The sequence below is a fragment of the Ictidomys tridecemlineatus genome, chromosome 1, assembly GCF_052094955.1.
Source record: "Ictidomys tridecemlineatus isolate mIctTri1 chromosome 1, mIctTri1.hap1, whole genome shotgun sequence".
In the NCBI taxonomy this organism is placed as follows: Eukaryota; Metazoa; Chordata; class Mammalia; order Rodentia; family Sciuridae; genus Ictidomys; species Ictidomys tridecemlineatus.
In genome coordinates, this window is record NC_135477.1 from 44382228 (window position 1) to 44396429 (window position 14202).

Here is a 14202-nt window from a genome sequence, read left to right on the forward strand (position 1 = left end):
TCTCTCCTCCTCAGCCAAGGAAACTTAAGTATTTCAGAAAAGGAACATGGATTGACCGTAGGTGCAACAGAGAGCCATCACCTTTGTGTCCAAGCCCGGGGTGGAGGGACGCTTGACTTGCAGCTGATGCTCAGAGTGGGGCCAAGCATCAGCCATCTTTGAGCTTCTAGAGAGCTTCCAGGGCAGGGAGAAAGTTAGATACGGCTAAATGGACTTATTGCCAACCTGGCCCATCTCCAGAAACCAGCGTACCCAAAAGACATGAAGAACCAAGTTTTACCTCTGCTTCTAATTTTGCTGTGTGACTTTAGACTGTTACTGAAGCTCACTGGCCCTCCAGCTCATCATCTACAGACAAGACAAGAGCACCACTAACGGATCACTCAATGATGTGTCAGAAGAGGCCATCCAGGTCATGACAAGCAGATAGACTCCAGAAGAGACCAACTGCCAACTAGGTCATTCTTCCAACTTCCCGGGTGGGTGGCTTGCAGATAATTACAGAACCTCTTAAAGTCTCAGGTTTTACATCTATAAAATGGGGTTTTCAGGACCAACCCTCTGAAAATAGAGTAAGGATGAAATAAAATTTTATATGGAAAGTGCTCAGTTCCCAGAGCACAGTAAGTGCTCCTTAAGTATTCATAGTTCTATTATAACCACTTAGACCCTATGGTATGGAGTCTTAAAATTGGGTCTCAGGGGTCCTTGTCTCCTGGTGTTCATACCTTATGTAATGCCTTTGGCTTGAGTGCGGCTGGGCCCAGCGGCTGCTGAGTGCCTGAGTACTGCAGCCCAACCCCTCCCATAACTGTACTTGTTTGTGGATGGTCAACAGCAGGGACCACAGCACCCCCCTCCTCCGTCTCCACCTCCAGCCCAGTCTGTGAGAGGCCCTGAGCCAGAGAACTCAGGTGAGCCAGAGAACCCAGGTGAGCCAGCCCCGGTACTGACCCACAGTAACTGAGATAGTACATGGTTTAAAGCCGTCAAAGTTTGGAGGAATTTGTTACGCAGCACATAAGCAATGAATGCAAACTTCTTCCAGCTCCAATATACAGGTGAGATTGGAGGTGATTCCTAGGTGAATCTAAGGTGATTCCAAAATTCAGCCTTTCTTTACGATACCTGGGGATCCCTAGTGGGAACTGGGGTTTATGATAAAGAAGGACCTATGGAGTGCTGCTCCTGTCTCCAGGTGAGGCACCTGGAAGGCAGGAGGCTTCTGCATCTTGCATCTGCTTGGTAAAAAGGCATATAACTCCTCAGCATCCATTGTCTCTGTCTGGTGGAGACACTGTATAATTCTGTGTCCCCTTTAGTAGTTAGATATCGGCTATGGTTAGAGTATGACACTAAGGAAACCAGCAAATGCCACACGTCAAGATTTGGGGTTTGACGGAGATCCAGGTCCAACATTTCCCAGAATGTCCCTGCAGTTAATCCTTGTAGGTCATTATTCTAATGACCTTGTAGGTCATTATTCCAGGGACATTCCAAAGAGACATGTTTCCTATCTGAAGAAGACAAAAGGCTTGGGACATGAACTGCAGACGAGGTTTCTCAATGTTCCGTCCAGCTCTGGACTCCACAATGCTGTCACATTTTTAGAACTCAAATGCAACTAAGTTCTGTCTTTGGCATAACATAGGTTCTGAATTCAAATTCCCCCAGCTGATCATCCATGGGCAATCTACTCTACCAGGTTCCTCTTCACCAACCAAGACTGTTACCCACCTCTAGGGGTCACTTAAAGACCTAATGTGTGTTCACGTTCCTAGAACTGTACCTGGCACATAGTAGGTATTCAGCACACACTTAGGTACTTGCTCCTATCTCTTCCTGCTGAAACAGAAAGTTTAGGGTCATGGTCAGGAAGTGGGTGGTATGCCTGCATCCAGCTGACGAATGTCAACATGATTCTCTGCAGATTGGATTGTCCCCTCTGAGTCCATTTCCTCTCTTCTGATACTAGGAGATGGTGTGAAGCAAGACTACAGGGATATCGGTCATCGCCTTCATTGGCATCCTCACCATCAAGGGTGACAGGGACATAAACAGCTTCATTTTTTTAAAAATGTACTAGATATTTGATCCTTGCCAGATAAAGAGGGCAAAAGCAAGGTTTCATCTTCCTTGTTCACTGATACATTCCCAGGACATATTCCAATGTCTGGAACATAGTAAAAGTTCATTTAAAACCGTTTGGTTGAGTGAAGGTGTTGAAGACTGTGCTGGAGAAGATCTTAGGCAACGCGTGTCCCAGCAACTCCGACATACCCTGTTTCTAGAGGAGAAGCTGTCGGGTCAAGCTGCCCTGTTCAGCAGGATGGCCTGTCCCCAGGCCAAGCCAGCCTTCCTGGTATCAGGTCTGGTCCTGTCTCCAGGTAGAAGGCTGAGGGCCCTGGACTTCCCTTAGTCCTCGGATTCTGGTCAAATTTCTGGAGACTTCAGAATAATGATGTCTGCTTCAAACTCAACAAGAAGGACAGCACTTGGGGGCTGGTTTTTAAATTTTTTATTTTAGTTTTCCTTTTTAACACCAAGGAAGCCCAGTAGAAGCAGGAAAGAGCCCCTGCAGGAAGAAAGGAACTGGGGGGTCCTGGGGTTAGGGAGCGAGGAATCTCACAAAGTCAAAAACCTGCTGGTGCTTGTTAAAAAGAGCAGAACAGCCCCCTCCCTTCCCGCGGGGCCTGGCGGGTCTGACCCTCCTCTTCCAGAACCCCTGGTTTTATTTTATAATCCCGCTTGGAGGGCTGCAAACTCCCTAGCTACGCGGCTGGCTTTTTACGGCCGTGACTGGAGAATGACTTCATCTTGGTGAATTTATGGGTCAGAGCTGAGAACAGAGCTGAGGAACTGGAAGGGGGAAATCGCAGCCCATCCCACCCCGCCCCACCCCTCCGTGATGATTTCCCCAGCCACAGCCTTGCAGAGCCAGTTCTCACCCCACTGCGGTGTTAGGGGAGGGGTGTCTGGCCAGAATCCCCATGACGCCTGACATCTCTGTGAACTCTCAGCAGAACAAGGTCCTTGGTGGCGGATGAGAGCTGGAGCTGACAGCATGCCCACAGACCAGGGGCCCTGCCTGGCATTTCCACTGTGAGGCTGGGCAGGTAGAGGTTGGGGTCGACTGTGTTGCTTTAGACATGACTTCTTGGCACTGTGTGCCCTTAGGAAGAGCCCTCACTGTGGGACATTGGTCTGACCAGCCTTCCAGGTGGCAATCCATCTCCTGGTCATTTCTACCGCTGCATTCCTGAAACAGAGCTCCCAGCACAGGTGCTGGGGTTCCTGTCTCTCTTCCTTGGCCACGTCCTGTGCCTGCAACATCTTCTTTCCTTGGCTAACACCATTGCCCAGAAGTCTGATGGTCCATCATTCAAGGTCACGGAGCTTGCCCTTGAGCCTCTGAGGATGGGCAGCTCTGGGTGCATGCTGACAGCTGGGACCACCGCCAGGCTCTGCATCTATTTCCTCTGACTTTCTCTTCCCTTCTGTCCCCAGTACCTGGTGCTCAGAAAATCTCATCCCATGAACCAGGTAAATAACAGCCCGTCCTGGAATCCATTTGACAAACCCAAAGTCCCCATCTCTCATTGCTGGTGTGTGTCCCAGCAAGCTCAGGACCAGAGTGAGGGAAGAGGAGCCCAGGGCACAGTTTAGGGATGAACTTATTCTCAGAGTCATCCAAGTGCAGGGTAGGCACCTGAGAACAAATACTGGCTTTAATTCTGCACCCTTCTCATGTTATAGGAATCCCACCCTGTCCCTAAAGTATGCCTAGAACAAAACTCACTATCCTCTCTAGCCTGTGGATTTTGACTGTCTCAGAGGTCATGTTGGACTTCAGAGACAGACTCAGGACAGCCAAGCTGCAAGCTCTGCCACCTATTAGCTCTGGAATTTTTGAACATTGCCCAATCTTCTGAGTTCTGGTTCCTTCTTCTGTCCAGTGCTGTGTGAACTCATCCCCCCCCCCCACACACACACCCCATTCCCTGAAGAGTAAGAACAAACCTGGTACAAGGTCCACCAGGTGAGTGAGGGACCTGGAAAGATTTTAAAGCTGAGTGTTAACTTTGATCAACTCCAATAACTGACTACAAGCTAAGCCTGTGACAAGGTAACAGAGTCCCAAAAGTTAGTGAGCCAGGGTCCTCGTCATGGATGCACTTGCAGACAAGGAGGAGTGGCCTTTACCTCTCACCATACCTGGTGGGGGCTTAGTACAGGTATCCAGGCAGACAGGAGCACGGACACTGGACTGGGAAGATTGCCATGGGGGTTAAATTAAGGTCACAACCCTGCTGGAGTGACTTTGGAGCTGGACATGGAGCTGTAAGAAAGAGGTTTTGTTTTGTTTTGTTTTGTTTTGTTTTTTCAGAAGGACATGGAGACAGAGTGTTCCAGAAGAGGAGCCACTATGGGCACAAAATTGGAGACACAGAAACTTGGGGTGATTTTGAGGAAGAGGGAAAGCAATGGTCTGAGTGTGTCCCCCGAAAGTTTTTATGTTGGAAACTTAACTCCCAAATTCCTGTTAATGGATTTGGAGATGGGCTTTGGGGAGAGGAGTTGGATTAGATAAGATCATGAGGGTAGGGCCACATGATGATAAGAGTGAATTTATGAGACAGAGACGTGAGCTAGCACCCTTGCTCTGTCGCCATGTGACGCCTGCCCCTGCGCGTTATCATGCAGCATGATGCCTTCAGTCCATTCTATTCTTTGCAAATGACTCAGTCTTAGATGTTTTGTTTTCGCAATAGAAAACAGACTAAGACGGTGAGTAGGTTCAGCTGAAAGGTGAGATAGTAGGGCAGAAAAACAAAAATGAGTGTCCAGAAAGATGAAGGAGTTACTGAAAAATTAGGCAACACATTGTACAACGTTCTTAAACATTTATACTCGGCCAGTGGGAGTATATAAATGAGTGCCTGAGAGTGTGGTGGGAGATGGGGCAGTAGGAAGAGTTTGACTGTACGAGAAATTGCATGGGATATGATGTGGAAAGAGCTGTGGATTGCACGTGGGCACGCTGGAGGCTCCTTGTACGACTTGGGTCAGTGGGATCTTTGAGGTCAAAGCCCTCTGGGTCGTACTTAAAGGAATTAGCACAAGCTTCCCATGGCCCTGTCCTCAGAGGCTTGGAATTCCTCTGTGGTAGAGACCGGGCCTTCAGAGACGGCATTGAGCTGCTGGTAAGTCATGTCCAGAGCTCTCCATTTGGGGCTGAGTGCCAGAGCCTCGGGGGACTGAATGAGAACAGAGGGTCTGGCTCTGGTTACTTTGCCAATTTCCCTCACCCCTCTCTTGCCTGCTCCAGCTTGGCACCGCCTCATTAGCAGCACTCCAGAGAAACCCACACCTGCTGTCGGCCCCCTCCCCCTGTCCTTGGGAGCAGTGTTCCCATTACCTGCCCACGCCTCCGGGATGCTGCCTCCTGCTCTCTAAGTGCCTCAAAGTCCTTCTCCGCCTTTCCCATCCCCTTGGAATAATCACTCCAAGAAAACCACACTGCTCTCCTGCTCCAGCCCCACGGAGATGCACGCCCTCCGCGCTCCTGGGGCATTTGATCGGTCTTCCACCCCTCCTCGCCGCCTGTCAGGGAAATTGGAATCCGACTCAAACCTGTAACGAGATTAATGTTCTAAAGACAAGCGTGCACCTCAGAGTGGAATCGGGGCTGCTGCTCTTTGATAATCTATTCAACTCATTTGGTTCCATCGTTAATAGACAGCTGTGTATTCTGTGATGATTACAATATACATTAATCAAAGGCACGTTTTGCCGAGAGTTGAAAATTACACTTCCCTTTCTCCCCTTTGCAGGGAAGAAGGAAAAAAAAAAAAGATGAAAATGTTCACCATTCAAGGAGAAAGGTATCGAGAGCCTCAGAAAACAAGCAGAGAGCCTCTTTGTGAGATCCAGGGCTGAGACAATGAAAAAAAAATGTCTTCAAATGTCATCGTGTCATTAAAATGTTAGGAACAAGGGTGGGTCAGCGGTGAGCAAGGCTAGGAAGAGTGTCATCTTGAAAAAAAAAAAGAAAATAACTTTCAGAAATTTCCGGGTCGATGCCTTTCAAGGTCCCTCTCAGCATTACCAGGTGTGATTTTACATTTAACCAGCCCTAGAGGATCTTCCAAGTCACAAAACCAACAAAGGCCGGCTGGACATGTTGCCACTTAGTATTCAAATGAGACACACCAAGCACTGCGTTTCTCTACTCCCTTGCACACGCCTGGGGCCATTTTTAATGACAGATAAACACACACTGGGTGGGGGGGCTCAGGCAGAGCCTCTGTCTTGGACTTGGGGGCTCCATCTTTGGTGCGAGGCTGGCCTCGGAGCTGCAGGACTGTGTCTCCCGTGTGAGCACCAACATCCTCAGCTCAGCAGCAGGAATAAGCAACAACCTTCCTAACCAAGGGCACCGTGGGGACTAAGTTGACCCTGGGCATCAAGTGCTCCCGGGAGCAGGCCATGCCACACCAACACCTGATGTGGTTCCAGTCAGGAGCTGGCAGGGAGAGGGCAACAGTGTGAATTTCAGGTCTAAGCATGGAACCCAGAGTCAGAGGGCCCAGCTTTGGATATTGACTCTTGACCTTGAGCAAGTTATTTCACTCTTCCTGTTCCTCAGTTTCTTCATACTTAGATGGTGATGATAATGGTGCCTACTGCTAAGGTCATCCACTGTGTCTTAGGGCCATTAAATGCGTTAAGTCAGTCATTTAGATCGTGTCCGGGAAGAGCAACCTCAAAGTGTTTGCAATTGCCACTTTTTAAAATCTGGAGCCAGGCACAGTGGCAGATGTCTATAATCCCAGTGGCTCTGGAGGATTGGGATTTCAAAGCCAGCCTCAGCAACCTAGCCAGGCCCTAAGCAACTTAGCAAGGCCTGTCCTCAAAATTTAAAAAAATTAAAGGACTGGGGATGGTTAAATGCCCCTGAGTTCAATCCCTATTACCAAATAAAATAAAATAAAATTCAGTGGAATAAGAAAGTATAAATACAAAATCCCGAGGTCAAAAGCCCTTTTGTTATAGCAGGAACCACCTCTGTTTTGTTCAGTATTTTCTCTCCAGCCTTTAGCACAATGTTAGAACATAAGTGATAAAGAGATGTTCATCAAATGTAACTCAGAACTCATGGCACCCTGGGCAAGGAGGGAAACATCTCAAGTCATACAAGACTCACTTTTTGGTAAAAGGAAAGTCCCATACCTCATTGTCAGATGGCACAAATTTTTTTCTGGTACCAATTTTTAGAAAGAATGTATTTTATGGGTCCTGTGTGGGTCCCAAATTGTGTCCTGCATCACTTCTTCAGTAAGAGTTAGCCAGAGGGGTGGAGGAATGTCCTCCAAATGACCTTGGATGATCGCTGGACCGTAATATTCAAAACCTAGAATTTTAGAATAGGACCTCAACCAGTGAGATCTGGACTGGTGGCATCATTAGTCACCTGCTTACTGTAAGGTCCAAACTTAACCTTTCTTGGAGTGGAGGTGCTTCACCTATTTTAGAGTCAGAGACTGTCTCCCCAGAAAACGATGCCTGTATCCAGCGTTTTGCATCCAGCTGGGTCGGGGTCGGGGAAGAGAGGGCTGTGGTTGCCCTAAATCATGATTATTAATCTATTAACCCTGGAGGCATCAATGAGCTGCAGACTAAGAACCACTTAGAGGGGCAGCTAGAGAGCCCGCCCTGCGGAGGCCATGCTGGACCATAGCCATTCATCTGTGCAGGGAGGCAGAAGAGCAGCCATCGTCCTCCATTGTCCTCTCGGGGCTGGGTGCCAGCCGTTGGCTCCAGGATGCAACCTTTGGCAAGAGCTTAGAGTGTAGATAGCCTCTGTTTTTGATTGAAAGACCAACCAGGTAGTTTGGATCTTAAGAGAAAGAAGCTTAGACAACCTCCCTTTCCACCACCTTCCCAGGGTGGCAGTCGATGGGCAGAGCCATCTAATGTCACCAATGACCCTCAGGAGCAGTGCAGGTGGTTCTCATGAGTTCTTGGCCCCAGGGAGCTCAGCAAAGTCCTCTCCAGAGCAGGAGTCCCTCATCCTCATGGGACCTGATTGTGGGGAGCCATGCCTCAGAGGCACCAGGACCCCTCTAGCAGCAGTGGCCTCTGGGATCCTGTTGGAGAAGGCCTGGGGCTGCTTCTGGGTCCCTGGGTGGATTGTCCTGATGAGAGAGGTTCTGATTTTCCTTGTGGATGTGCAACCAACCTACACCTCCTAAAATCAGAGACCAGTTCGGGTGTGGTACAAATTTCCTGCCACTCATTCTGATCCAAATTAGGTAGTCTAAGAATGCTTCTTCTGATCCTTTCTGGAACACTGGGAACTGGCAGAAAGGTGCTCACATAAAGGCACAGAGTATCTTTCTGGCTTCATCAACACCCTTCATCCCAACCCACACGGCTTCTCATCCTGCACACTCACTACACTGTCGCCCATGTGGCCTCTTCAACCCTTGGAATGTGGTGCAGCCTCCACTTGTATATAATAGAAGGCATCCTCGTCACCCCTTAATACAAATACAACCTGCCTTGGGAAGCCTGCCCAGGGTTCCCCAGCCAGGGTTCCCATAGTGCCTCCTGATTCTGTTCCCAAGGGCAGTCCTGCTGGTTTCTTAGAATCTGTGCTCTGCCCATGTCATGGGGACAAATGGCAGCCTCCACCAGGGAGCTGTCATTAGGACATCACACATCAATGCATGGAGAGTGCTCAATAGGGGGGTCTCAGGAAGTTCAAAGATGCCAGCCGAACACCACTTATGACCACAGCCGATGACAATATTCCAAGTGCTTTCACACTGATTTATCTTAGCAAATCTTCATCTGAGTCCTCTGAACCACTAAAGGGGAAGGTCTTGTCCAAGGCCACAGAGAGAGAAGGTGGCAGGACCCAGGGTCCCCTCTGACCATCTTCAGAATTCCTATTTCCTGTGGTCACAGCATCTACTCCTAGATCAGGGGGACCCTCCAGAAGGACTGATTGGAAAAGGCCATATTCCAAGTGGGGATGTTTGCATTTGCCAGTAGAGGCTGTCATAAAACCATGTGACCAGAGGGAGAATTTATGATCGCCTCCTTAACACTCTTCCTCCCTCAAATACATCGCAAACAACACTGCTGCCGTGAATCTCAAATGAGGACATAATGATCAGCCCCGGCTACAAAGGTGTCATTTGGGCCGACCAGCAAGTGACAATGTTATGAAATTCATCCCCTAAGAGGAGACATCCCTGTCCCACCCAGGCGACTGGAAACAGAGCAGTGCCACCTGAAGGGCTACGGGAATGTCCCCCAGCAACGGAGAACTCTGAAGCCTGTGTGGGAACCGTTGCCATCTTGCAGGATGCACGGGGACAGCAGGGCAAAGGACCACACTGACTTCTGAGCCCATAAATGCATCGTGGTCTCATTCTCAAAAGCCAGAGCCCACCCATCTGGCCACCTACAGAGGTCTTAGCTCTGCTGAGAGGCTGCTACGTTTCTTTTTGAACTTGACAAAGTTGACTTTGGCATCGGCCTCTAGGGGAGTTGGGAACTCTGCTTTGGGCTGGATGGCCAATATTTATCTATCAAGTTATATTGGATTCACATGAAATTCTTTATTATATGTTACCTTGGTTGGTATTTAATGAGGCATGAGTTGGATCTGGGGACCAAGTTAAACAACTTCTAGCACTCAGGTCCAGACCTCTAGTTAGGGACTGGGACTGAATAGGACTAAACATTACATTAACACGCCCAAGGAGATTTCAAGCCCATTAGCCGTTTTTGGACCTAGACTCTCTCTCGATTCCTAAGGCAGCCTGCGTCTTCATCAGAATGTGGACCTTGCATACTAATGGGGTGAGAAGGCTGGGTGCAGCAGGAGCAAATGAACCCTGCAGATTATGGAGTAACTAGAAGAGCCAGCAGGACTCCTACAGCTGGGACTTTCTTAGCATGTCACCCTGCCACCAAAGCCCTGTCCAACGTAAAGCAGGAGCAGAAGGCAACCTTAGGGGACATGTCAAGGAATGAGGGGCTTTCATGTCCCGCCCTGACGTGCCCTCGGTGCCCATGAGAGATTCTCTATGGGACAAGAGAGTCAAGAGGATATTCCACAGAAGGTCCTAAACTGGAGTGCACAGGGACCATGCTAACTAGGAAACACGGCCCAGTGACTGTCACGGCCATGACCAATCATCACCACTCGCCCACCACCTTCCCCTCCCCCTCTCCACCCCGGAGAAGCACTTAGGAGAAAGTGGATGCAGCGGTTCCCTTTTGTGACAGCTGAGACCCGAGAGTGCAGTCGCACACTGATGGCACAGACCAGCCTTCTAGAGTCTCAAGGGGCTTCCCAGGGCTGGAGCGAGTCTCCTCGACCGAGTTTAAAAGGAATAGTATCAACCAGTCAAAGACGTGCTGCGTGATTGCTCCTGGCGGGCCCAACCTACCAACTCGTCTTTCTAGTCTCCAACATCTGGATTTGGAGATGGGGGGGAACTGTCAAATGTTCAGAAACCAGTTTTCTTCATGCTTTAAAAGATGTACTGTGGTCAAGTGCAAATGTGTGTGTGTGTGTGTGTGTGTGTGTGTGTGTGTGAAGTGTATGCTTTTGGTGTTGTAAGGTGTTATCTCCTGCATTACACCCACAGTGTGCAGGGGAGGAAGACACACTCTCTCCCCACCTCACATTCTCTTTTTCCTTCTTGTTCTTCATTCCTCTCCCCCTTGTGTTCCCGATCTTGGTCCTCATATTATCTGTCTCCCTTTCTAGGCTGTGTCACTTCTGGCATCCTTTCAACAGGCAGAACACAGTGGGCCCCCCTCATCCAAGACCCTCAGGGGATGCTTGAAAACACAGATAACCTGAATCCTGTGTATACTATGTTTTTTCTATATATATATGTACCTCTAATAAAGTTTAATTTATAAATTAGGCACAGTGAGAGATGAACCACAAAAACTAATAATAAAATGGAATAATTATAACAATATACAATCATGAATATTATGTGGATGTGCTCATTTTCTCAAACATCTTATTGCACTGCACTTGAACACAAGAACTGTGACCACAGACTGATAACCAAGATGGCGACTAAGCAATCAGCAGAGGGTAGCATATATAGTGTGGATACGCTGGACAATGGATGACTCACATCCTGGGCAGTACAGGGCTGGACAGCACAGATTTTATCACTACCCAGAGTGGCATATGCAATTTAAAACCTATGGATGGTTTATTTCTGGAACTTTTCATTTAATATTTTCAGACTATGATTGACCCCCATAACTAACACCATGAACAGCAAAACCATGGAGAAGAGGGGACTGCTGGACTAAAGTTTTAGTCTTGGCTCAGTCACCATGCATCTGGGTGACCTTGGGCAAGTTGCTGGCAGGTCATCACACTCTTCTTCACCCTTCATCTGTAAGCTGAAAGGGCTGCCCATAGCAGCAGCTTTCTGGGTCTGCCTAATGGGGACCCATAGAGTGACAGTGGCTCTGCCGACCTTAGTGAGCACTTACCTGTACTGACATGATTCTACAATGAAGCTGCCAACACTCAGACCTTCCTGGTCATGAAAAGAATTGTTTGCTTTTTTGGGAAAATAATAGCTCACTGGGATATCAATCCCCTGCCTAAGACCCTAAGGTGGCTCCCGTTGCCCATAAGACAGAGTCCCTGAGAGCTGGAGGAGGACAGAGCCACAGCCCAGCGAGCCCGCTGTGTCCTTCCCCAGCCCTTCTCCTGACCAGGGTTCATTTCCCCCGAGTGCCCTGGCTGGCAGACGTCCCCTCCTCCAGGGACCTTGCTTCCCGTGCCCCACCTGAGGCTCTCTGAGCAGACTGTGCCCTTCCCTTTTCCCTCATCTGATGCCTCCTCATCTCCAGATCCCAGCAAATGACTCAGCTTAGCGTCAGTCCCTCGGGGCAGCCTTCCCTGAGGCTGAGTGAAAACGCTCCATGGCAGAGCCTTCCAGAAGTTTCCAGGCCTCCATTTACCTATTGTTCCTGGCTCCCAGTAGACCCTGGGTGACTCCTTTGGTGGAACGACACCTGGTGGTGGATCTTGGGGTCCCTTAGTAGATCCTGCATGTCTCTTTCACTTTGGAGCGAGTTCTGCTGCGTGCCACGCAGAGCCCCAGAGCAGAAGGCGCGCACCTCCCTGGCATGGAGGGCCCCGCACCACAATCCTTGAACTTGGGCTGAACCCTGCTCAGGAGCATCATCCTGGGAAAAGAAACTGCATTTGCATCGATTCTCCGCACAGCCATTCTCTTTAGGGCCATCCATTGTTCCTTCTTGACATGGGGCCTGGGGAGCAGCGGCACCCCCCTTGCTCTCTATGTAAATACAGGCTCCTTGAAGGATATTTATTGGCCTGCAGAAAAGATGCAGGGGAATTTTGCTCTCTAGGTGAGTGATAAAAAAGAGCAGCCAGCGGATATGTTCACCAGCTTATTTACCACAAATCTCTTATTTATGGCCCCATAACCTTCTGATGGCCCAGTCCCCCACCCCCACACGCACACACCTGGTTTTCTTCCCAGATGGAGAAAGTGCTGAGCCAAAGACTCTTTGTCCAAGGTTCCCCTCTGCCTCTTAGTTTCCACAGCTGGAGCTGGACCGATTCATTTCCCTGTGACCCAGTGGAGGTCTGAATCTCTTGCTGCCAAACACATTGGACTTATTATGGTCTGGCTGGTGGCTTGTGAGGTCCATATTAAGCACCTACTGTGCCCAGCACTGTGGATGGTGTCAGGAACAGAGAGGAAGACGCTTTTATGTCTTTCCCTTGGGCCTCTTTATTCCAGCCTTCTAATGACACCTGAGCACCTCCCCGCCAGTCACGGCACTGGGCATGTGCTACACTCAGCTGACCCTCTTCATGATCCTGTGAGGATGCAGCATTCCCCAAACCAGGCAAATCATAGACTCCAGAAGCCCCTGTTTATCCATCACTCAGTAAGAGGAACTATGCCACCACCCAGCTCCCCAGCTGGATAGCCTCCTAGAGTCCCCCAGAATAAGCAGCCCAGGCTCTGCTGCTGGTGCCTCCTCCCATCCCTGGATGCCACCCTGCCTCACCTCTGCCCAGCCCAGCTCCTGCCACCCCAGGCTGGCATTGCTGCCAAACAGGCCTCCTGGGCTCAGATGTCCAGCTGCTGATTGATTCTTCTCTGTGGTTCCCTGAGTGCTCTTTCCAAGGCACACGCTGACCAGGTCCCTCTCCTGCCAAATTATTTAAATGAACCCCTGACACCCACACAGAAACATCCAAACTTTTGGGGGCAATCAGAGCACCATCTTTGATGAGCAGGCCTGTCTTCGATGTCAGCATTCACAGGTCTCAAAGTGCCCACCCTACTGGAGCCCTGTGGTCCTCTGCTCCCATCTAGCTTGTTCTGGCCTGTCTGCCTGAGCACCTGCTGGTCCTTCACCCTGCATGCCTCCCTGCTTCTCCCCGTAACCCCTGTGAGGTTGTGGAGGCTGACAGTCTCCCCCCGTGAAGTCTCTTGCAAGGACATGTGTCAGTGGATTTAGGATCCACAGGATGATTCAGGATAATCTTTTCTTAAGATTTCTATGCTAATTGAGTCTGCAAAGACCCTCTTTCCAAATAAAGTCACACTGATGGTACCATGTCAAAAGACATGTCCAACCCATTCGAGGGCCTCTTCACGGTATTCCCACAATCTGAGTGAGACTCCTCCTGGCCTTTGCCCTCACCTCACAAGGAGTGAATGGCCCTGGACATTGAGCTCCTGTGGGCTAGGGTTTTCATTTCTTTGTCCTGGCACCTGGCCTAGGCCTGGCTCATGGACACTCAAAAACAATGAATGAGTAAATGGAAGAGTTAGATATTGTCTCCTCATTTTGCTAAAAAACCAAAACAACCCAGAGTCTTGTGAGGGAAACAAGATGGGCCTAAGGCCATGAAATGAATGATGAGGGAACCAGGAATCTACCTCCGGCACTTTGGTCTGGGGTCTTTTTCTGGGAACCAGCCACACTACCCCAGCTGGGACCAGAGGCCCCTCAGAATGTCTCTCCTTCCACAGAGTAGAAACTGAGGAAGGTCCCCCATCTCCCCCAGCCCCTGCCCTCGCTCCTCCCTTCATGCCCAGTTCTCCCCGACCAGAAACACACGCTTGCCTTGACGCGACTGTTTGGGGAGAA

At 49.6% G+C, this 14202-nt stretch overlaps 1 protein-coding gene across 1 annotated transcript in view; it reads right to left on the reverse strand.

Moving 5' to 3' along the window:
- Positions 1–332: 332 nt before the first annotated feature.
- The window catches only part of Rps24 (ribosomal protein S24), a 462172-nt gene continuing 448302 nt past the window's right edge, over positions 333–14202 (reverse strand). Inside the window, exon 5 of the mRNA XM_078039360.1 lies at positions 333–344. Within this exon, the coding sequence (XP_077895486.1) occupies positions 342–344 (3 nt within the window). The 3' untranslated portion in view covers positions 333–341. The remainder of the gene's footprint in view (positions 345–14202) is intronic.